We start from the raw sequence: 23,445 nt of genomic DNA on the forward strand, positions 1-23,445 counted from the left end.
TATTATTTTACTCATGGTTTTACATGATCAAAATAAAAGTTCAACAATTGAGGATGTGTAATGTCTTTAGTTAATAAGTTTACATATATTAAATTAATTATTTGTTTAGGCAGTGGTCTTCGTGCCTTTACCTCTCACGCACCTCATATTTATCACTTTTATTGCTTTTATTCATGTAACTTTTGAACGGTATCTGTCACAGGAATTTCCTTCAGTAACAATAAAGTTCCAACTTCTCTCGCTTATCTTTTCTACATTCGAGTTGTTTCGACACAAAAGTTTTTGTAATTAGGGCCCGAGCACTGACAGGCACTGACAGACAGTGAGGCCCTATTGAAATTGTAAATAAAACATTTTTAAACCGTATCGTTATATCATATGATTACATAATTTTGTGGGCAGACAACAAATTGTAAAAAAATATATATATAAGAAATTAAATAAGATAAAATTATTAAATTAAATGAATCCTGCGCAGTGCACTTCTGCGCAGAATTTTTTGCCAATTTCAATTATAATTAATTTGATGGCAATTAATTTCTACTTTCACTTTAAAATGCTACAAATAATACTGCACTGATCATTACTTTAATATTGTATCTATATTTTTACATTTCTACCATTTTACCTATTTGTGTTTAGCTGGCAGCAATGGATTTCCTTTATGTAGTGATATAAAAAAGCTGGCCTATGTATAAACAGTTGCAAGAAGTTGTCAGATGATCCTGCAGTTGTAGTAAGGACACGTTTTGGTCATTATTTTGAAAAGAAATTGTTTAGGTCATTCTGCCTCTCCAATATCAAGGTTTTCAGATTTTCTCTATATCAGTGTAAACAGATATACATTTGCATTTTGAACTGTCGGAAAAAGAGAACACAAGGGGGACATTAATGACACTCCGCAGACAATTGATTAATGTGGGAAAATAATCAGATTAATAAAGACAATATGCGTTAGGTGCAGCCATAATATACAATAAACTGCAGTACAATACATTTAAGTAAAGGGAAATCTGACCCTTAGCAATGCCAGCATAGAGTTAAACGCAGAGGTACAAAAAAAATCCTAGAATGAATGTTACAAAACATTTAAAACAAATGAATTTCTTCGTTTTAGCAAAAAAAAAAGGAAGAAGAGCATTTCTTTGAAAATGAAGGCCAAATAAAGACCATGTTTAATGATTCCCAAAAATTTGATCAGAAAATACAATCCTTTCAAACACCAGTTGTGTATCTAATATAACAGTATCATTACAATAACTTTGTCAGAACTGGTTTTAATAGGCCTTCACTAGAAAATACTGAGAAATATGTTACATCAAACGAGATATAACATAAGTACAAATAAATCAATGCATTACAAGGTGGATTGGACAGAAAGGGACATGATACAGAAATTACAGACAAGTTTAAATTAATTCCAGGTAAGACTTTGATCTGGAAGCTACATGTGAGAAAACAATTTAAATTATTTTTACCCTCCTAACTTAGGTCTAAGCCAATAATCAATGACATCTAGGTTTCTGAACAGTAAATCATGGCAGTGCACGGACCAGGTTTTTGCTTGAGACTGTGAATCATTTGCATCTCAACACAACATGCAGGATCCCCCCCTCTTTGTTTTAAGAAGTTATTTCGATGTGCAAATAAATTAGATCATTATTAGTTCCTGACAGATATTAGAGCTTTTTGATACTGGTAGCCGATACTGACTTAGGGACCGGAGAAGAGCTTATATAAACATCTTACAACCATTTCTCTTGATGTTAAAATTAGTGTGATTTCAGCCACAATATTTCAGAGTCTCAATCCTTGAGAAGAAATGACAGATTTAACTTTAAAATTCTTTGTTTATATATAATTAGCAAAAGAAATGTAGCACAGAGTCACCTGTAAATGATCATAACCAAAGATGACTCCACCATTGAAACCAGTCACACACTGTAGCTGGAATCCACAAAGTTAATCCATTACTGGTAGTTAAGTACATCTGATATGGTGAATTCTGTCTCTACATTAACGGTTACACTCATGGACTGATTGAATCATGATTATTATGAGACAAGACTGTGTTTACTGTCCAGTTTCTGGGATTTAAGGGATCAGCTCATGGGCAGTCAATCAGGTTGAATACTTAAAAAACACTTAAAAAAATCTGTGTTCATGTCACTCTTCCAAAGCAGAGGAAGGTCCCTGTAGTAAAGTGACTCAAACTGAATCCTCCTCCTCCTCCTATTTCCAGCATATATGGTACTGCTGAGCTGCTTTCTGTATCGTTACTGTTCTGTCACAGACGATGTCGATGATGTGAGGAAGGACATTTAACAAAGGGAAAGTGTACTGGAGAATGCCTTAAAAAAAGGAACACTCAAATTAAGAGAGATGTACAATATATGGGCATGTTCATCATGATGGTCTTGCAGGATCTCGTTATTCACACAAGGATTCCCATGATGCACTGAGCACTGAGAAGTCATACTGTATGTAGGAGCGGTGACAACCCCTCAGTTCATGGAGTTCCTGTGTGTTCATAATTTGCTTCAACAGAAATGTTCGTATTTAGTGTCCTATGGATTCCTCTCAGTCAAAATGTAGAGCTGTGTAAAAGATTATCCACACCACCTGGTAGAGACAATAACAAACACACAGATTAGATGTTAATCATTAAATTAAATGAGTCACAAACAGCTGAATTTGTCATAAACCTACAATAAGCATTGATTTGATGGTAAGACCCAGAATTATGACAGGATTATGTAATACAATTGTTTCTTTAAATATAATTATCCTCCTGTCCATACAGGACAAGAAAAATCATTCCTTAAGCAAATATAATGTTGACTATTGGGGCTTTAACTTCGCATGTGCCACATTGTTGCCGTGGATATCCAGTTTACGCTTGGTGCGTCAATTGTACACGTCTTCAGAGAGTAATGCTATGCCTCATTATTAGCATCCTCACCAGAAACAGGGCAAAAGAAGTCATGAAGCCTTCTTTGGTGAGTTCCCACGTGCCACCGTACTCCTCCTCATCGATCTGCTGAAAGCTGCTGAAGTATACATAAAGGACGCCGGCGTTGATGACGCAGAATCTAGCAGGACAAACAAGTGAAGATGTTAGATCGTCTGTTTTATTAAGAACATTCAGGCTCAGCGAAAAGCAGAGAGAATACTTACATGGCTATTCCCAGGAATCCTTTCAAGGGTGCAACTCCCCAAATCACACCAAGGATTATTGCAATTATTTGTCGGAGCCAGTAAATCACATCTAAAAACTCGTCCTGTAAAAAAAACAATACAACCAGCATTAACATAGTGATGCATTGTATTTCCTGATGTCATGTACTTTTCATCTACCAAGAAGGCTTGTCCATTCGTATTTTTATTGGTTGGTTTGGCAGCAGAATAAGGGAAAAACAAAAACATTCAATGTGGGCGCGGATCCAGGAATTATTTTTAAATCACTTTCTTTACAATTGTGAGATGGAATATTTTTGACAATTTCACCAATTTCCCAGGATATCACGCATGGATTGGCATGGTAAAAAAACTGGCATATTAAGGGGGCTGATATCAATGGCCGAGGGCAATTTGGTTGCAGATCCAAATGAAATGGTTGGGTATAGCAGATTTAAATGTGGTTTCAGAGAAGCTAGGCTTTTTTCAGCCACGTACTATATTTTGAAGTGGATATGAACATGGGGGCAAATCAAAGAATATGACTTTGTGAGAAAGGGCTTATGGGTAAGTTTGAGCTACATTCAGAGCCATTCTAGTTTTTTTTGTTTCCTGAGCAAAACGTTTCTTTCAGCATGTGTACGTGCGATGGAAAAGTACTTTCAGATCTAGCCTTGATTCAGGTAGTCTGTTCTCATCTATCTCTTGTTCCTAAACTGTGAACCACAGGAATGGATAAGCTAATGTTTTGACTGAACGATTAGAATGTGTCACCAGTTGTTTTTCTCGGTGTCAGTTTCTCCTTCACAAAGTGTGCCCTGTAGCTATGACCTCTGTGGTATGGGGTTAAGGTTTGAATCAGGCTATGATGTGGTGTTAGATGATTGAATAGAGTATTTTTTCTGCTGTTGATCAGAGAATGAAAGCAGTGTAAAGAACCTACCTTGGGCTCAAGTAATATGATGATTTATTTTTATTAGCACTGGGCAAAAAGACAATATCAATGATTATCATATCTATATAATTTTCATCAATAGCAACATAAAGCTTCAATATGTATCAATATAAGGCTTTGAATAGTGAAAGCACAGTGAGGAGGTATAATGCATGAATGATCCACCTCAGATGTGTTAAATGTTTTGCTGTTAATAAAGAGTTTATCATTCTCAGCTTACGAAGCAAAGAACTTTAACTCAGGAGGAAAATTTAAAAAGGAATAATGTGACACTTATCGTGATAATCACACATGTTTTTTTACATTTATATAAGTTTTGACCAACCAGTCCTTAACAGCTAATACAAGTTTCCATAAACTGGTTTAAAGCTGTACAAATAATCATTAGTTGAAGCCTGGGCCTTTACTACGACTAGTTTAGTGTGATACAACATGTGGGGAATATGTTTTAAAAAACCATTTCAATAATATGCCTTTAACAAGGAAGGAAACGTAACCGAACACTTTCTTTGCCCTAACTACTAAAAGTAATTCCTCCAGATTTGACAGACAGCCACAACTGAGCCAGATTAACCCTTAGCATGGCGGCTAGCTCCACGTAGCAAAAGCTAACAGCAGATTAGCCGCATGGCTAAATGTAGGGCACTTCAAGGCAAACACAACAACACAACGGCCACAGTAAAAACTCAGGAGAGTGTCTGACCTTCTCTTCCCAAACAGCGTTACTGTTCAGGGCTTTGCTCCATGCGGACTGTTTAACTCCCCCATTCTGCAGATGACTGTCTTCTTTCCGCTTCGAGCTGCTCGTCATCATTCGCTGTTTTCTGCCGCTGCACAGGCCGAAAAGTCCGAGGAGGAATGTGAAGGGAGCCGGGGCTGAGTTTTTAGGGAGAGGAGCTGAGGAGCGGAGGAGCAGAGGAGGAAGATGTGAAGGTATTAGAGGAACGAAGGCTCCGCTGATCTGACAGATTTCTGTCGCTCACCGTGTGACAGCTTCTGAGCATGCGCGACGCTGTTTGACCCGGAGAGGCCAGCAGCCAATCAGAGAGTGCGACGTTTCTGCACCGCTACTGACAGCTGCTGTTAAAACCTACAGTGACCCCCAGCGGTGGAGCCCTGCTAATGTCAGTACTTGAGGCAGGATTCACATCCCACCACACACTGGTGTACACTACTGTAAGGTTGAAAGTTAAAGGGATAGTTCACCGAAACAAGAAAATGCTGTCATTATCTGTGAGTACCCCTATGACCATGGAGGGGTGGGTGAAGTGTTTGAGTCCACAAAACACTTTTGGACTTTCAGGGGTAAACAGCATTGTAGCGTAATCAAATACAATTGAAGTAAATGGTGACCGATTCTTAAAAAAAAAAGAAAAAAAAAAGATTGAAAAACCTAAGATGCCTCCATACTGCTCTTTTGGCGTCATGTTGTCATTCAAATTCCACTCAAAAGGGTGTCATTTACACCATTTAGCCGAAAGGCTCTCTGATATCCTCCTCTGGAGCCGTGTTCACGTTTGCACGCACACACTGCACATAAGCTCTCACCTGAGGGTGAAACGGGTAAACTGTAGCATCGCTTGTTCCGGTAGCAGACATTTAGGTTAAATACATTTACAGCGTTTCAAGTTGAATTTGAAGGTGGATGACATCACAGGAGCAGCATGGAGGCATGTGGTGTTTTTCCATTGTAGATTTTTTTTACATTTGACGAAGGGGCCACCAATTAATTTAATTCTATTGGCTGCAACGCTGTTTACCCCTGAAACTCCAAAAGTGTTTTGTGGACGCAAACACTTCACCCACTTCATTGGCATAGTGGTTTAGTAGATAATGAGTGAATTCATTTTTTTCTGTGAAGTATGCCTTTAATTTCATTCATGTGTTTATGCTAATTTACTAACATTTAAATTACAGAGAATAGAAAATAAATAAATAAAATAAGAAATAAAAGCGCGAACGTTACAGTATGGTGTGGAAATTAAGTAATTATTTGATTTAACAAAAGGCTGTGATAAATAGGAAGGTCTTCAGCATTGATAAAAAATAATTATGATTTGCAGCAGACATGAGGTACTTCTGGAGCTTGTTTCTGCTATCTATGCTATTTTTTCAGGTTTACTTAGTTTTCTGATCGCTTTTTTTAGCAAGACCTTTGAACACACATTTACAAATAACCATAAACCAACCAGTGGTCTGGAGCTGAAATGATCAAGCTGATTAATTGATTAATCAGATTATAGAAAATCATATATTACGTGTATGCCTAAAGTTCTCGGGTACCAGTTTATCATATGTATCATATTGTCAGACAAAAAAAAGAAAAAATTGCAATATGTTTATTTGGTTTTGAGGGAATAACATCCATTTTCTTTTATATTGGTTAATAAATAAACTGATCAGCTGTTTTGATAATGAAAATACTTGCTTGCAACCTCACATATATGATGGATTGATTCTACCTTGCCTGAGGGATTCTGTGTGGTGATAATAAGGAACAGTAAAAAAACGAACCAGTCGTATAAAACAAAACTCAGCCCCGAATGAATACAAATGGCTGTTGTCTGCTTTGAATTTGGTAAAATATCTTGTATTTCCCAAAGAACAGTCCAAAACCCACAGGTATTAACCTAACTGATTTCATAGTGGAGAAAGAAAACCAGAAAGTATTTATTTTCAAGCAGCAGAGATTAGACAATGTTTGCTTTTGTTTCTTTGAGTGAATGCTCACCTACATCATGTAACTTGACATGACTTCAGTCTCTTCGGCTGGTTTGTCGCTGAGATCTATCTGTCGTTCTTTCTGCTGCCCAGCAGAGGGCCTCATTTATGATAATAGATTGTTTACAGCTTCATCCTCTATTGCTCATCACCGGAGAACCACCATTATTTGACTTTAACTGAGGGATATATAACTTAGGCCTGATAATTGATGTCAATTGAGTGATTTGGCTGATCATTTTCCTGGGTGTTTATTGACACGGATATGGTCAGGACGTGATCTGTTGTTTTTTTTTAAATTTAATTCAGCATTTACCTGTACGCCAAGACAAGTAACTTTAATAAATATTACTTTCTACTGTCTATGAGAATGCAGGGTAACTTTTGACATAGTGTTGATATATGACTGTATATAAGTACACAGTAGCTTTGTTGTTTGACATGGAGGGGAAACTTCTGATTTAGTGTCAGTGTCTTAATAGGCCTACAAAGTATTTGTGTGCGCAGTAGCTGTTGTTGTTCATGAGGGCTTAAATGCATGATAACATTTGAAATAGTGTCCATATATGTCTGTATATTAGTAAATATAAAATGATTTATCTATGTGCACAGTAGCTGTTTGTCATGAGGAGGTGATGGATGATAACTTGATGTATATGTTAGTATAATGGTATATATACAATGATTTCTCCATGTGCACAGTAGCTGCTTGTCATGAGGGGGTGATGCATGATAACTTTTGACATGATGTGTGCACTGTCTCTTTAACAGCAGTCACCTGTGGTGGGGGGGACAGGTGAGTCCAACATCACCGTTCACCGGGACCGGTTCTGTCGCTGTGGAGAACTTGACCCATCAGGAGCATCACTGGCACCGGCAGCAGCACAGCCTGCCGCCCCGCGGCGCTCCCCCGGTCAGACTCGTGTCGGGATGTCTGACTCACTCCTGCTCTCTGCGCCGCGGAGGAGCTCGAGCTCTCACGCCAACTCCACCGTCAGTGACGTGTGCGTCACGTGTCCTCCTCTTCCCTCGGTACGTCCGTCGTGTTTTCTGTCCTCCCCTCCACTGGCTGCCGGAGCTCACCGAGGACAAACAAGCGCAGCACAGCCGAGAGGAGAGGACGGGGCTGGGGGGGGCTGCATTGAAGGGACCGGTCCGGTGTCACGGTTCGAACCCGCCGATGGACGGAGGGGTCTTCCACCTCTAAGTTGCTATCAGTGAAGCCCGAACCTCCCGTCAGCCACACTCCTCGGGCTCCTGCCATTGTAAACTTTAGATGTAAAGCCCCTTTCTGCTGCGGACTCCGAGCGGCGACCAGGCGAGGTGAGTGTGTTTCTGTGTTTCCACTCCAAACTTGTGCGCTATCGCTGGAGCTGCTTACCTTTGCGGCGGTTCGGTCCAGCTGCATGTCGCCTGCTTAAAATGGCGACAGTCAACGAGGGGAGAGAGAGAGAGAGTATATAGTTTATTTAGGGGCTGAGGGGGGGTCCTCGCCTGTTTGAATCGGGTTCACCGTTTATCAAACGCGAACCGCACACGAGCCCCTTTAAGTTGGGGACTCGCGAAGTTGAGCGGAAGATGAACACGCATCATTTTCGGAAATATTCGACGCCGCTGCGCTGAGGGACCAGCGCAGTGAGTGTGAGCAGGTTGGGATACAGCCGCTGGTCCTCGTGTAAAGAAATAGTTTTTAACACATTAGCTGTGTCCGTTTATTTGAGATTCAGAGCCGGGAGGTTGTCCCCGAACCAACCGGCTGGATTTCCATATTAACGAGCAATGTATGAAGAAGTTAGAAATGACTCTGACCTCCTGTCACTTCAGACTCATATATTATAGTTTCCCCCCTTTTAAAAAATGTTAACAGCTCATTTACTTTGGTCTGCCCATGTGCTTTTATTAATATGCATATTTATTTATTTTTATCAGGATTTAATAACATGTTTGTTTATATAATGTCTGTTGACACATACTGTTTAAAATCTAGGCTGCCAAACAGTAATTTCTGAGTTTGCAGGTTGTTGTTATTTATCGTGCGTTTGTGTGTGTGTGTGTGTATGTGTGTGTGACTTCATGGATTAGATCAAAGCTTTCCCGCACTGCTAATTTGTGTCTGGTGCTCACGTGGGGTCCCAGGTAAAGATATGCAGCCTAATCCAGCTGCTTATTCATCTATGCATGCGTCTATCAGCCAAACTGCACCTATCACTCTCAGAGTAGCAGTTTGTGTAATGACTTGTGTAGATAACACTACACGACTGGAATAACAACACTTCTAATTAGGAATAGTCAGTCATGGATGTTCTTAACATCTGTACAGCCGCTGCAGTATTATTATTATTATTATTATTATTACTACGTCGCCTCCTCTTGCTGTATTTAAGTGTGTCTCTGATGAAATGAGCCCAGTGGCTGCACATCTCATTGAATAGTCCCACTCACACACTCACTCACTCACCCCCCCCCCTTCCGCATCAACACCTCCCACCCCTCTTTCTCCTTTCCTCCCTATCTCTCCCTCAGTTTTAGCCTTGTATGAAAGGATTAATCAGTACAACACAGTGTAAAACAAATCATATTTTATATTTACTATGAACTAACTTTGGTCGTTTGTTTCATTTCTTTATTTTTTCCCCTTATTATTTTTTCCTAATGAACATCAGATGACGAGATGATGTCGTTCTCAAAGTGAGTGATCCTCACTTTTCATTAGCGGCACTTTGGTGTCTCTTCTGTCTTGACCCACGTAATGACCGTTTTCCTCTTTGGAGGGAGACAGCAGCGTGTTCTTCTTGCACGACCAGAGTGAGTATAGGTTTGGGTCAGTAGCAGCAGCAGCAGCAGTAGCAGCCTCTTGCTCTGCTTGGCTGGTTAACAGCTTGTGATGTCAGCCATTTTAGGTTGGACAGCACAGAGCATGGTGTTCCGCCATTTCTCTCTCCCTCCCCTCTCAGCAACCCAGTTTTAACACATGCACTGGCAGTGGCCACAGCAATGCAGCCGTTTGCAACCCACGCAGCGATCCTCTCCCTGACCTGAGAGCAGCCCAGAAATGGGACCGGGGCGAAGATGGAATGACACCGTTGCAGCGCTGTCACTGAGAGTTTCTTAATGCTGCCAGCGTCGTGTTAAAACTGAAGTCGAAAGAAGTTCATTAGTGCAATATGTGTAAGCCTTCAGCGAGGTGTGCCGTGGCCGTCGGCAGAGGAGAGAGCGAGTGAAATCCTTGACTTGACTGACAGGAGGTGGTTAGCTGGAGCAAGGGCCAACGTGGGAATAAATTAACCAGCAAGGTCTTATGGTGTTGGGACAGAAAACAACACAGCAAAGGATTTTCTAACAAAAATAGTACATTGAATGTGGCGAAGGGACTTCATAATCCTCTTGAAAACACTGGGGGACAGGCTTGGTTCCTTGGGTCCTCCTGACAGAGAAGATGGCATCTGCCAGAATTTCAGGCCTGTTTATGTGTCCACATGCTGTGTCCTGTGTGGCCTCCAGTGAATACAGGAGCCCTGCCTCAGGCCTCTTCAGGCCAAGCACAGGAGCCACGGAGAGCAGGGGACAATGGCCCAAGCAGATGTCTGGACAGGGACTGGGGCACCGAGTTAACAGGAAGGACTGCATCAGCTCCGGCCAATAGCGTGCCTTGACGACGGCTACCACACCTAGCAGGGAGACATCAACACTGCGCGAGGGAGGCACTGAAATAGGAGCAGGGTAGGGACTCTCCAAATACCACTCACAGGGGTGTGTGGAACAAACAAGCACCGCTAGATCCAGAGACTAGATGGCAATGGAGTTGCGTGTGTGTGTGTGTCTAAGTAACTATGTGCGTATGTGTGTGTTTATCCACACGCATGTGCTTTGGAGAAATTAGCTGGTTGGAGAGAAAGAGGGGGTAGGAGGTGGTTGCCATGGGGACAGTAACACACCAGTGGCGCTGCCGACCTGTCTCTTTGGGCCAAACTTGCTTGGAGAGGGAGGAGAAGAACGAACGGTGAGGGAGAGGGAGGGGAAGCAGAGGGTGAAGAGAGGATTGGCAGAGGGAGAAGGAGTGTGTGGGGGGGGGGGGGGGGGGAGGGAGGAAAAGAGACGAGAGTAGAAACAAGAAATGGAGCAAACGTGGAAAGGACTTCCTGTGGTGTACACCTTTTCTCTGTCTGAGTAGAGAGAGCATTTGTTACACACAGATCTGAGCCTTGCACCTGTACCCTCGGCTGAGGATGAGACGGGTGGTTTCGTTAGCACGCAGCTACACTGTGTGTCCAAGCTGCAGAAGGTGTCAATGCTATTATTGGCCTGCACTCAGAGGATATAGCCCAGGCCTAGACAAGAGTCAGGTCAGTGGATGAAAGGAGGTCACGCTGTGCTGAGCCACTGACGCGGCGGAGATAATACAGGTTATGAACTGGGAGGACTGAAACGCCATCTTTGTGTGTTACTGGGAGATCTCTTACACGGGGGAAAAATGGCAGCCTCACTACCTCAGTAAACAAGTCTCACACACAGGCATGCAGGCAGCCACCCCCACACACCACATACACACAAATGCATGAACGCACCCCCGTCGTCCCCACCCCATCCCACGTCGCCTCCCTCCACGCTCTGTCGTACAGGAAACCCACACATGCAAATGCCGAAACAAATAACAGACACAAGCCCACCCTCACCACATGGTCAACCTATGTGCTACATTCAAATCAAAAGTTATTGGCCGACGCGCTCATACCAGTGAGTCAACGTGTCTTTGCCTGGCATTGCTGAGACATGAGCTACCCATTCCGAGTCACCAATAATAGCATTTGGCTTGCTTTGCACTTTGCTTTCAGTCCTCACCTGTATGAGGCCCGTGGGTGTTGCTGCTTCTGAGGATCTACCTTTGTCGGCAGATGTGTGCAAACGGTTGTGTTTTTTTTTCTTTTTTCTCACATGTCATCAGTGTGAAATGGCTTTGCAGTCTTTACAGCTGTCGATATGCATGAATGAGGGAAGTTAACGTCTTTATGCACTCTGTATTTACTTGTTTGTTGTTTGTTTTTGAGCACGGATAGTTATTTTGCATGAGGCAATGCATGAGTCTGAACACATAGACACTGGGGCTGAACTCCAGGTTATGACCACTGGCCGAAGAGCTCGGGTTGGAACATTCCAGGCTTTGCAGTGCAGCGAGGAGCGAGGGAGGGAGGGAGGGAAGGAGGGAAAGACTCTGTGATTGTAGTTTGGAGCAAGAGGGGGTCGTTGGAAGAGTGGGGGTTGGCAGGGTGAGATGGGATGGCTGGTTGGAGGAGGGTATCTTTGAGGGAAAATTCCTTACTGAAACACCTCAGCGCTTCCTCCACGACTGTTAACACCCCTCCTTCCCATGCCTCCTCACCCCAAACCGGCTGCCCATCCCCCACCATCCTCTCCCGTTCGCTCTCCCTCTCCTCGCCTCTCGCTTGCCCACCCACACCCAACGGAACCACGTGATGGATAGCTCAGACTGCCCACCCATAAGCCTTTGTGTTGTGTCATGTGACCGGCCTGCCTTGGCAGAGCAGTGCCCCCTGATGCAGAACTGAATGGCAGGGGGGGTAGGAGGGGTGCACAACTGCCCCAGCCATGGGCAGCTACTCTATCTGGGGGGCTTGCAGAGGGGAACAAGGGGCAACTCGTTCCCTCCTCAGTAAACTTCATTTGCCCGTTAACCCATCAAGCAGTGATCGTAGGAGTGGGGTCGGTCAGTGGTGTGAAAGAAAAGATGCCCACTCTGCGTTAGGGTCTTCATCACAGGCGTAATAAAGTATCTCCTTATTGTCTGATAGTTTATGCAGGTGACTTATGTAGATACGATATGGCATATGTAGACTGATGAAGATTAGGGCAGTTTTATTGACTCAAACCGGAAGTGCAGGCATCAGAATACAGATACATGAACTGTGTACCTTTGCTCGGTTATTGCATAAAAGGGTGTCTGTCACACCCCAGCCCTGAAAGGGTTAACGGGGCTTTGAGCTTGTATACTGTGACCTCCCTGTGGCCAGAGCAAAGCTGCAAGTTTTTTTGGGGGGTTACCAGAAGAAAGAAATTCTTATCCACTCGTCATTCATATTGAAATGAAGAAGGGTGGATTTGTCGTTTGATGACACAGACACCTGAGAGAGACGGTGGCGAAGCAGCAACACTGTGTACATTAGGCTCAATCGGAATTAGCCCTAGACATGTTTAATATTAAACATGGAATTGCACATAGGAAAGGGTCAGATTATTTCAGATATGGGCTATTTACCAGAAAAGCTGCAGACGATTTGTTCGTAAACTGTCTTTGCATAAGGAGCGGCTGGATATCGAGGTTTTCAGCAGTTTCCTGTTGAACTTTTGCAAGCCTGTAAACTTTTTGTGAGCTTTTCGCCGCCCTTTGCGTGAGGCGTCATGTCAGTGCAGGGTGATTGGTAGAGTAATTGCCCTAGAGCTGTCCTCTGATACTGCATCACTACCTCTCTGTCGGAGAGAGGGAGGGAGGGAGCAAGGGAGAGAGAGGAAAACTCCTCCAAGCCATTTTATGGAGACGAGGAATCAAGAGGTGATTTGAAAAAAATTTAAGATTCGTATTCCTGATCAGGTTTGTGCGTTTCCCTCTGTACCAATGTTGGGGGCAAGAATGCCCTCTTTCCAAGGAACATCTGTTGAGCCACCCACTTTCACAATTGTCGAGCAGGCCCTATATTTAACAACACATTCATAAGTGTGTATTTCAGATTTTTTTATTTAAAGGTGTTCAGTGAAGCTACTGTGGATTAAAAAAAACTGAATGTGCTCTCTCTGTGGGGGTGTGTCTGAACAAGGGGAAGTGAGACAGAGTTGCGTGGGGGAGGGGAAAGATCGGGGTAGGACAGGAGCTCTCCCAAAAAGCCTTTAGTGTAGAAGCAGACGGGGCACGTTTGAATGCCCTGATAAAAGAGGTAGCCTTGAGAGTTTAGGGGAAAACTTAAACATTTTAAGCAACTCAAGATTTGAATGGCTTCAGCTGAATCCATTCACAGGGCCTTTATATTATCAATGCTGTTGATATTTTACTTGGAAACATCCAGCTGTGCATGATTTTGGTCCAGCTGTGAGGAAACCGGCTTGTACTGACAAACGTGAGAAATCCAATCTTACTCCTTCTTCTAAGGGTTGTCTCTCCAATATCTGCCCTTATCTGTTATTGAAATTTAATATTTTCTATAAACCTATTCAATAAATTACGAGTGTATCATATTTAATGATGACTGACGAATTCAACTAAAATACGTTCTTTTCTCTCGTTCTCAGGTTTTTACTCAAAACTGCGGTGAGACCTGCGAGTGGATCTATGGGCGAGTCTCGCCGTCCTCCCTCCCCCACGCCTGGTCTATAGTCAACCGGAAACGACTCACATTCTCACTCACACCCTGCTCACTGTTGTTTGAACAACCCTTTTCACCCCTGCGGTCACATCATGGCCAGCAAAAGGAAGTCATCTACTCCTTGTATGATACCCAGCAAGGTAATACGTCCTTTGGAGGAGGCTGAACAGGACTTCCCTGCTCTTCTCTGTCAGTCCAGGATTTTTGGAGGGGGCAGACAAAGCCCCCTTGACCCTTCAGAGTGTTCCAAACAAGAGGCAGGGGACGCCGTCAAAGACTGTACTGGCACTTACACCTGTAAGCCTTGTAACTTTGAAACCCAGGACCTTAATTTGTTCTTGGATCATGTGTACTCCGGGCACCCAGACTTTCGCGCAGACCCCAGCTTCTGTTGCCTGAGCTGTGGGGTTTCGGCGCCCAAGTTTGAGGGTCTGGCCCTGCACAATGCCAGGGTTCACCCCAGCACTTGGAACACTACTTTACAGCTGAGGAAGAGGGACAGGAGGGTTGTGGTGGAGCAGAAACTGATAAGTGGGACAGAGTCTGGGAAGGACAGTGAAATTTCCATAAGCAAGACTCCAATAATGAGGATGATGAAGGGCAAGTCGGAGCCCAAACGGATAGTGGTGCCTCATCCAGTCTCCAACGATTTTCCATCGGATCCTCTCTCAGTCTCCTCCAAAGAGGCCAAGAGAAAAGAGACCACTGCAGTGACGGTCACACATGTTCCCACAATAGTCCACAATGGAACCGCCAAGGTCACGCTGCCCTCAGCAATTCAGATCGTCAATGGCTCTGGAGCATTACCGATGCTCAAGACCCCCATCACACAGGTAAATGGTCGTCCTCTCTGTTTTTCAGTTTGGCTGTTGGTAGAATTCTGTTTTAAATTTTAAGTTAATTCATATTCCTTCATTTAAATGATTTTAAATCTGTTTGCTTAAGGTGGTTTCAGTGGTTCAGACCAGAAACTTTCATCAATCTGCACCGATCACAGTCTCCTCAAATATGTCCTCCTCTTCCTCAAAAAACCTCCCCAAGGTAATTGTTTTGTTATTCATATTTTATATCCCACTGTTTTGAAATGAATCAGATGTAAAATAACATAATTATCGCCTGCTTTGATTTTCCTCTTTGTCCCTCCCAGGTGATGATTCCCCTGAGCAGCATACCTACGTACAGTGCCTCCATGGACTCCTCTTCCTTCTTGAAGACCTCCTTCAGTAAGTTCCCGTACCCCACAAAGGCTGAGCTCTGCTACCTGACTGTGGTCACAAAGTTTCCAGAAGAGCAGATTAAGATCTGGTTCACGGCCCAGAGACTTAAACAAGGCATCAGCTGGTCTCCCGAGGAGATCGAGGAGGCCAGGAGGAAGATGTTTAACACCATCATCCAGACAGCACCTTCCAATGCACATAACCACATCCAGAGTCACCACAGCCCAGCCCAACACACATTCACAGTCCTGCCTGCGTCACTGGGAGCCACTGGGATCCCTCATATCCTGCAGGGATCTCTTGTTAGCCAAGCCGGAGTAATCGTCACACAGCCTATGATGGCCAATGGTATCCAGCTGAGCAGCACCCCTTTGGCCCTGGCCGTCACGCCTAAGCCCCAGGCAGCAGCCCGCCCCATGATGCAGGCCCGACCTGCTGCAGCCCTGGTGGCAGACAAAGGCATCAGCATGGTGGTGGGGACGGTGGGCAGCAGCAGCACTTTGAGCAACATCATTAGCAGCAGGAGTGGGGGAGGGGGCACGAAAAACAGCATTGTCAGTAGCAGTCAAGCTAGTGTCATCAACCTTAGTCTGGGAAGCAGTAATCATAGTAATGGCAGGGTGAGCGGTGTCAATGGTAAACACAGCAATGCTAATGCAGTCTGTAGTGACAAGAACAAAATATATGTTACCAGCCGGGCAACTGATAAGAAAACTGATATCAGCAAAGCTAATAACACCAGCATTGTGCACAGTGACAGCAAAGTGACCACAGACAGTAAACCTAAACACAGTAACAGCAGAACGGGCAGTGATGGACAGAGGAGTAAAGATGGTAACGTTACCAGCAACAAAAATAAAACGAGGAACACAAGCACAGATGATGTTGACCCCATTGACCCTCTAAATATGAAAATGGATGACGCTTCTTCCCCTCCCTCGAAATCTTCCTCACCCTCGCCCTCAGCTCCTCCAGGCAGCACGCCTGGCTCCGGGACGCCAGTCAGCGCGTTCCTCGACCCCAGCTTTAACAAGAGCAAGAAGTCTCAAGTGCAGCTCAGCGCACTGAAGGACAGCTTTCAAGGCAGCCAGTTTCCCGACCAGGAGGAGGTCGACCGCCTCATTGCTCGGACTGGGCTCACAGTGCGAGAAGTTCGCAAGTGGTTCAGTGACCGGCGCTACCACTTTCGGAATCTCAAAGGGGTGCGCACGAGCACAGGTGCACAGAACAGCAAGTCTGGCACTGTAACAGGGAGCAGTTCAGGTTTGCCAGGGAGTGGCGCCGCTGGCAGTGCCAACCCTGTTGACTTGTCAGAAAGTAGCAGCAGCTCTGGTGCCAAAACGCCACAGCACGGCTCGGCACCCCTGAGTCCAACGGCAACACAGACTCCCACCTCACCCAACACGCCATCCCGCCGACTCCCCAGACAACCATCTGAAGATTTCACAGCTATCCGCTACAAGGAGAGAGAACCCCATCAGGTGAGACCCTTAAGACATGACCTCTGGGTAAAATCCGGAGAATTGGCTGCAGAGTTTACCCAGTTTGCCCCTCACACATGCACCACACAGCAGGAGATTCTCTGCACAGACGCATTGACAACAGCATCAAATCCATAGGCAGGAAGTGACATATTAACTCTGCTGCGTAGATCACGTTATCATGTTTTCAGCACCCCGGCTTTTATCACCACAAACTCTCTTGACATATTTGTCTTCTATGTGAATGCAGTTTTTTCACTGGGAAATATTTGTTTTATTTTTGTTTATTTTTTTTGTTTAATTTTGGGTCTGAAATTCATTAGACGCGTCATCAACTCCCAGGGGTTGTGTTACATGTGTTACAGGGCTGCACAGTTTATGCTGGAGTAAATGTTCAAAGTATCATGTACTAAAGAAGGTACATGATGAACACAGCAGAGTCCGTTTACAGGTCTTGGGGAGTTCTACTACATACAGTAAAAAAATAATTCCACATTAGCCACTAAGTATAACACCCCTGTATAACTGACTCAAAACCAAAGTTTCTCAGTTTATAGTGATATATCAAAGCAAAGCAACACATACTTACAATGGAAAAGCTGCTATGAAAGAAAGTTTTTGTATTTTAGTTTGACAACTAGCTTTAAGTATTGCGGATACATTTTCTAATTGAGCAGCAAATCAATTAATCAAGCCTGTCCATGTATTTAGTTCTACTTGTTCAAAGGATTGACCTTGTCCTCATCTGTATCATGTTTAGTTGAAGGCACTCGAGGCCAGTTTTGCCGAGGACCCCGACCCATCTGGAGAAGAGGTGGACAGGCTGCGATCTGAGACCAAGATGACCAGGAGGGAGATCCATGGCTGGTTTGCTGAGAGGAGAAAGAAAGCCGCAGCTGAGAAGAAGAAGGAGGAGGCAGATCGGGCACTGAGAGAGGAGGAGGTGGGGGTTGATGGGGAGGAACGACAGAAAGAGGACAGTTCAGGAGAACTGAAAGTCAACCCCATTAAGATTAATCTGAAGATGCTGAAGGTGACAGAGACCAGTGGCAAAGCAGAGGGAGAAGGGTTGGAGAGCTCTGCTTTACCGCTTCTGTCCAGCAGCACACCTGCATCCTCCCCAGGCTCTGCCCCATCCTCCACCCCCAAACCATCCCAGTTCTCCACCCTGACCCCCAAACCATCCAACTCTCCCAAACCCACAGCCATCCGAGGCAAGAAGACAGCAGAGCAGCTTCACCTGCTCAAACAAGTCTATGCCCGCACCCAGTGGCCCAGTGCAGCTCAGTACGATGAGCTCATCTCAGCTTCGGGACTGCCCAGACCTGAGGTGGTGCGCTGGTTTGGGGACTCCCGGTATGTGCAGAAGAACGGCCAGCTGAAGTGGCTGGAGTCGTACCAGACCATGGCTCTGGAGGAGGAGCTCCAGACGGAGAACACGCAGATCCTCCAGGCACATCTGGACGTACACGGCAGAGCGGAGGAAACGCAGGTAACTGACAACTACATGTAGCATTTCCACACTTTCTCTGAGCAGCTCTGTGTCTCTGAACTACTGAAATCTGAGAGGCAGGGGATGAATCTGTGCCGTGGGGATAAAAGTTTGATGTTCACTGGTCTGCAGGAGAAAATGTGCTCGTATTCTAGATAAAACACATTGCTCTAGAAAGTCATGTTAACGTTGATGCTTTACTTTTTTAAGATGCTCATTTTTAACTGCTGCAAAGCCACAGTTGTTTTTCTCATTGTTCGACAGAGGTTATTTTTGGGGGCTTGCAAATGACTTGGGAGCCACACAAGTAAATATAAAAAAATTATAACAGATTTTTCTTCTAGACTGTTATTTGGTATCAGAGCCGGCAGCACGCTCCGTAATTCAGCTTGATTGCTTTTGATGAATTTCTTCATTCAGTTGTGGTCCCAATGATTCACTGGTGTCTGACTTAAACTTTAATCTTTTGAATTGACTCCCTCTATATATATATATATATATATATATATATATATATAAGTAGATCAAATATATATATATTTATATATATATATATTTGATCTACTTGGTGCTAGAGTTAAGTACGTAATATTTAAGATTTTAGTCTGAGTCTGAGTGCCTTGGAATTCCCTGCAATTTGTAAATGCCCTGCTCTTGCACTCTACGTCTGGTTTTTAAAGCAGTTTTTGAATGAAAAATATTAATAAAAGACTTCAGCTGGAGGAGAGATATTGAGCACAAAACATATGAATTGTATCAATACAATTGTATTGTATCACCAAATTATTTTCATGCTCTGCTACTCTTCTATGGTACTATGAATTATGTTGTGACTCCAACAATATATAACTTTTTAATTATTTACTCATTTTAGCAACAGCTGCTTCAGCAAAATTGTGCCATAAAGAAACAAGAACACAAACACATAATATGGGTATTTAAAAGTAGAAAAAGGTCTTATTAATCATTGTAGGTAAATCATTTGTTTATATGATTGTGTCAGGATGTTTGGTAAACAACAGATTCATATCTATTTTACTTCCAGGTCAGAACATATGAGGACATGGTGACATCACGTCCTTGTGTTGAACAGTGTTTATCTTCTTGGTTTAACATTAACATCCGTCATTGATTTTTGTCTATTGCGTCAAAGTTTCCCTTATCTGGCAACATCCAGATGTTGCTGAGTAAATATGCACAAACACACGTGAAGTTAATGGTTCAGATCAAATAGAAACAAAGACATTTAAAAACTAGATGAAGGTGACTTGATCAGGGGAGATTTTATAAACTATAACAAGTAGATTTCATCTCACAGATGGAAGTGTAAAAAAAAAATTCTGCTCTGTTCTATTTCAGATATCAGTTGTAGAAAATTAATACACTGTTGTTCAGGATTTATCACTTTATTAGATGTAAAACCGAATGTAACCCAATACAACAGCTCGGATATAAATGATACTGTGAGAGATATTTAAAGTGTGTTTATTGAGGTTTGCACTTTGCACCGGACTGTTTTATGAGAGGTGTTTCTAATGGTTCCCAAAAGCCAGGAGTAATGAATATAAAAAAATCTGATAATTTTATTGATACCTCTGACTATGACCTGAGTATTAAAGATATAGTATAATCCTCTGAGTAAAAGCTGGCTTTAAAGGAAGAACATATGGCAGCGCTGTTGTATTAGATAATAAAATGGCTAATTAACTTCAGATAGATGAGGCTGTTTCGCTGACTTTACTGAGTGAGTTTAGTTTTTATTTTATTACCCTTTACTAATTGTGCTTTTCTTACACTGTGTTTTTTCATTCACCCGTATTCTGTTATTGAAGGAGGTCTTTTATAATTTGTGATCTCAAGTTTTTAATGTGCGGCTTTGATCTAACAGATTCTCCTTCCCACACAGCTGCAGGGACTGGCTGACGAGAGCGGCTTAACAACGGACCTGGTGCGACACTGGTTCGCTACCAAGGCGTCTTTGCCACAGACGGAACAAACTGTTGTGACGGGACCAGGACCAGTTGCCCCGGGAGTGGCCGCCGAGCCTCAGACGACAGGCTCCTCCCCTCTGGAGTCGGAGCCAGGAGGAGGAACCGAGGAGAAAATGGAGCAGTCGGTGTGTGGTGTTGCAACAGAGCCAGAGGAGGCCAACACTGACGAGACTGTGAATCCTACAAAAGGTAGTCTTCAGTGTCATATTTAACGTGATTCATGCAGAAATTACTTCCATTGATGTTTGACTGAACTGGATATAACAGATTGTTACCAGACGAGGGTCGGAACAAAAGAGGCGACTCCTTAATGTATTTGTTGAAGCTTTGACGAACGTTTGGAGCACACGAACATAAAAGAGTTTAAGGAATTTCCTTGAGTCGCATTTCTCCCTTTTTGGTAGAGTTTAACACCTGCACCACACCTGCACCACACCATGGACCGGTTTGTCCACTGACATTGACCCTTATTTAAACTCCTGAGCATAAGGTGAACAAGCCATTGCTGGGAATTAATTACTGTGATGTAACTTCTGAATCTCACAAATGATAATCCCTCACCAGATGGGATTATCATAATATGAATCATTTGAAAAAAGATTCATATTACTGTAACGTGTCACTAACAAAATTGGGTGCAAACATTTTCTGGACTCTGTCTTTCACATATGAAGAATGCATCAGGAGATTGGTCCTGGTCTGATGAGTTCACAACAACAGGAACATTTCTGAAACATTCAGGGGATGAGGCAGGAGGCCAGACATGACGCATAAATTCCACTGCAAACATTTCAGGATAATGTGTGGACATAATCATTTGTTTGAAACCATCTTAAGTTAAATTTGCCAAAATCGTCACCAGAAACTGGATCCAGTTTCAAAATGATTTATCTAAATAAAGTTGTTTGGATGATTTCTTTTCTTTTGATCGACCAATCAGTTGAGTGAGCAGGTAATCGTTATCATCATGTGGGGACGAATCTCCGCAGTAACGTGTGTAATTGTCTCTCAGGTAACACAGAAGTGTTACAGGGACCAAACGATCACAGTTGTGTACTCAGTATAATGTAATAAAGTAAATAGTTTTCTGGCCGATGGATTTTTAATGACACATTTGTCTTCATATTACCACAGGGACCGACTGAAGAGGCTGTTTGTCGGAGGACGGAGTTCACGACGCAGGTGGTGTTTGTGACGGGAGTCAGAGTAAAAGATGGCAGATGTGGTTGTAACAGGATCACTGGATGGAAATGGACCCTGAAACCATCCCCACACACCCATCCCTCTCTCTCTCTCTCTCCCCCCTAGAGGTAGGCAAGACCTCCCCCCGGCTATGTGAGATGGACGCTTAAGCTACTAAACCCCCCCTTCTATCAATCCATCCACCTACACGCCCACTCTCCCTCCATCTCTTGCTTTGTCTGCCCCTCTGCGACACACCCACCCTCTCCAATATCCGTCCGGCCACCATTTTACCTCCAGACAGAGGTTCCAGTAGAAATTGCAATCCAGTTGTGGCGGAGGGAGGGGCGAGGTGTTGTTTTACACCTGCCTGCTGGAGCGGAAGAACACAGGAAAAACAAAATGTGGCGGAAGAAGAGGAGGAGGATCTAAAAAAGTAGGAGGTGTGGTCAGGGAGACCTCACAGCAGATGTCGACTGGGGGATGGTGGGTTGGGTTCGGACAGATAATGACGAGTCCCCCCTCGGACCCGGATCGTCTGAGACACTGTTCATAGTTTGTTTTTCGGAGTACGAGAAACCACACGGCTCTCTGCGACAGGGAGCTCGCCGGGGCCTTAAAGTAAAAGAATAATGAACCTACTTTTTTTTTTTTTTTTTCCTTCCATCATGTCAATATCCTGCTACGTTTCTTTTTTCCCATCATGCACTCTCACACTTTGACTTCATGCTTGCAGCTGAACGTGCTCGCTGGGCTGTTGGCATCTTATGTGAAACACAGCACTGGTGTTCATTCGATCCTGCCTTGAATTTTGTATTTTTTTCGGGGGGGGGGACATCTCTTTATACTCACTCTTCATTTCTCAGCTAACACAACATCAAGTTGGGGGAAACGTTTAGTTAGTTTCATCTGAAGGGGGCAAGCCTCCCTGTTGTGTATAAAATGAAAAAAAGACGACTCGATATATTAGACTTTATGGAATCTTGTTTGTGTTGTAGCATCAAGTGCTTCTTCTCTACGTCACTGACCTGTACGTTCATTTGTTTTTATGGAACTTTATAATGAAATAAAATTGACTGTAAAACAACTGTGAACTTTTACCAGAGTTCCATACTTAGGCTTGATGTATAATTTTTACAGATATTTGCAGAATAAAAAGGATGTAATAAATCTGTGCCTCCGAGTGTCATTGGCCTGCAACTCAAGTCGTACACATGTTTAATTAAAGGGTTTTATAAATATACAAAATAAAAATCCTTACTTGCCAAATAGAAGGAAACAATTTACAGTAGATCTTTTGGTATTTTTATGGGATGAATAAGGTGTAGAGGAGTTATGGATAAAGTGCACAGTGACTATCTTTAGTGTTTGTACCTTTTTTTTTGGATTAAAACCTAATAATTTGAACACACAAAAATAAATGAAACATGATAAACTTACTGGCCTGTTTTCATCTGCACAAACTGACCAATGATTGAACCCAACTGCTGACCCCTGATGTGGGAAGGTAGTGAGTCCAAAAACTACAACACATCCTGATGTCAACTATAGTGTTTATTGATATTACCATTTATTTATCTGCTCATTATTTACTAGATTTATAGTCCTACATTTGAAGGCGATGTGGGGGTGGAATGCACCTGGGGACCCATGTAGGCAGCTGTGGCCGGCAGTTTGATTCCTGGTGCCTACGATGTCCTTGGGCAAGACAATAAACCCTGAATATACTCAGTGTGAGTAATGCGTGATAGAAAAAGCTCTGTTTTAATGTGTGTGTGACAAAGAATGACTGAGTTTTTGAAAAGTGCTGTTTAAATACAGTCTATGTTGGAGGATACTTTATATTAAATTATTTCTCC

The 23,445-nt window shown here is 43.3% G+C and overlaps 2 protein-coding genes across 4 annotated transcripts; one reads left to right on the forward strand and one right to left on the reverse strand.

Annotated features, from left to right (window-relative positions):
- Positions 1-892: 892 nt before the first annotated feature.
- On the reverse strand, positions 893-5,150 carry rab5if (RAB5 interacting factor). The gene is made up of 4 exons (XM_053425471.1): positions 4,836-5,150; positions 3,178-3,281; positions 2,963-3,092; positions 893-2,622 (listed from the first exon to the last, which is right to left on the reverse strand). Exons 1-4 carry the CDS (start codon positions 4,944-4,946, stop codon positions 2,581-2,583), a joined length of 387 nt encoding a protein of 128 aa, XP_053281446.1. The 5' UTR covers positions 4,947-5,150; the 3' UTR covers positions 893-2,580.
- A 2,701-nt stretch (positions 5,151-7,851) lies between these two features.
- Positions 7,852-22,756, forward strand: zhx3b (zinc fingers and homeoboxes 3b). 3 transcript variants are annotated; one of them, XM_053425472.1, is made up of 7 exons: positions 7,852-8,176; positions 14,150-15,056; positions 15,169-15,264; positions 15,371-16,921; positions 17,682-18,413; positions 20,302-20,593; positions 21,539-22,756. In XM_053425472.1, the coding sequence occupies exons 2-7, from the start codon at positions 14,316-14,318 to the stop codon at positions 21,547-21,549; spliced, it is 3,423 nt and encodes a 1,140-aa protein (XP_053281447.1). In that variant the 5' UTR covers positions 7,852-8,176; positions 14,150-14,315; the 3' UTR covers positions 21,550-22,756. The 3 variants fall into 3 exon arrangements, with proteins under 3 accessions (XP_053281447.1, XP_053281449.1, XP_053281448.1); XM_053425474.1 differs by having other exon boundaries at positions 7,856-8,176; positions 20,320-20,593; XM_053425473.1 differs by lacking the exon at positions 7,852-8,176 and adding an exon at positions 13,677-13,977.
- Positions 22,757-23,445: the final 689 nt, after the last annotated feature.

Source organism: Pleuronectes platessa, chromosome 6 (genome assembly GCF_947347685.1).
Source record: "Pleuronectes platessa chromosome 6, fPlePla1.1, whole genome shotgun sequence".
NCBI lineage: Eukaryota > Metazoa > Chordata > Actinopteri > Pleuronectiformes > Pleuronectidae > Pleuronectes > Pleuronectes platessa.

Bases quoted from the DNA above. Each gene is read 5' to 3' on its own strand.
- zhx3b (XM_053425472.1), top strand. From the start codon at position 14,316: ATGGCCAGCAAAAGGAAGTCATCTACTCCTTGTATGATACCCAGCAAG. The intron at 15,057-15,168 runs GTAAATGGTCGT...TGTTTGCTTAAG, and splicing joins TCAAGACCCCCATCACACAG to GTGGTTTCAGTGGTTCAGAC. The intron at 15,265-15,370 runs GTAATTGTTTTG...TGTCCCTCCCAG, and splicing joins CCTCAAAAAACCTCCCCAAG to GTGATGATTCCCCTGAGCAG.
- rab5if (XM_053425471.1), bottom strand. From the start codon at position 4,946: ATGATGACGAGCAGCTCGAAGCGGAAAGAAGACAGTCATCTGCAGAAT. The intron at 3,282-4,835 runs GTCAGACACTCT...TTTTTTTTACAG, and splicing joins ACGCTGTTTGGGAAGAGAAG to GACGAGTTTTTAGATGTGAT. The intron at 2,623-2,962 runs GTGAGGATGCTA...TGTCTCTACCAG, and splicing joins CTTCTTTTGCCCTGTTTCTG to GTGGTGTGGATAATCTTTTA.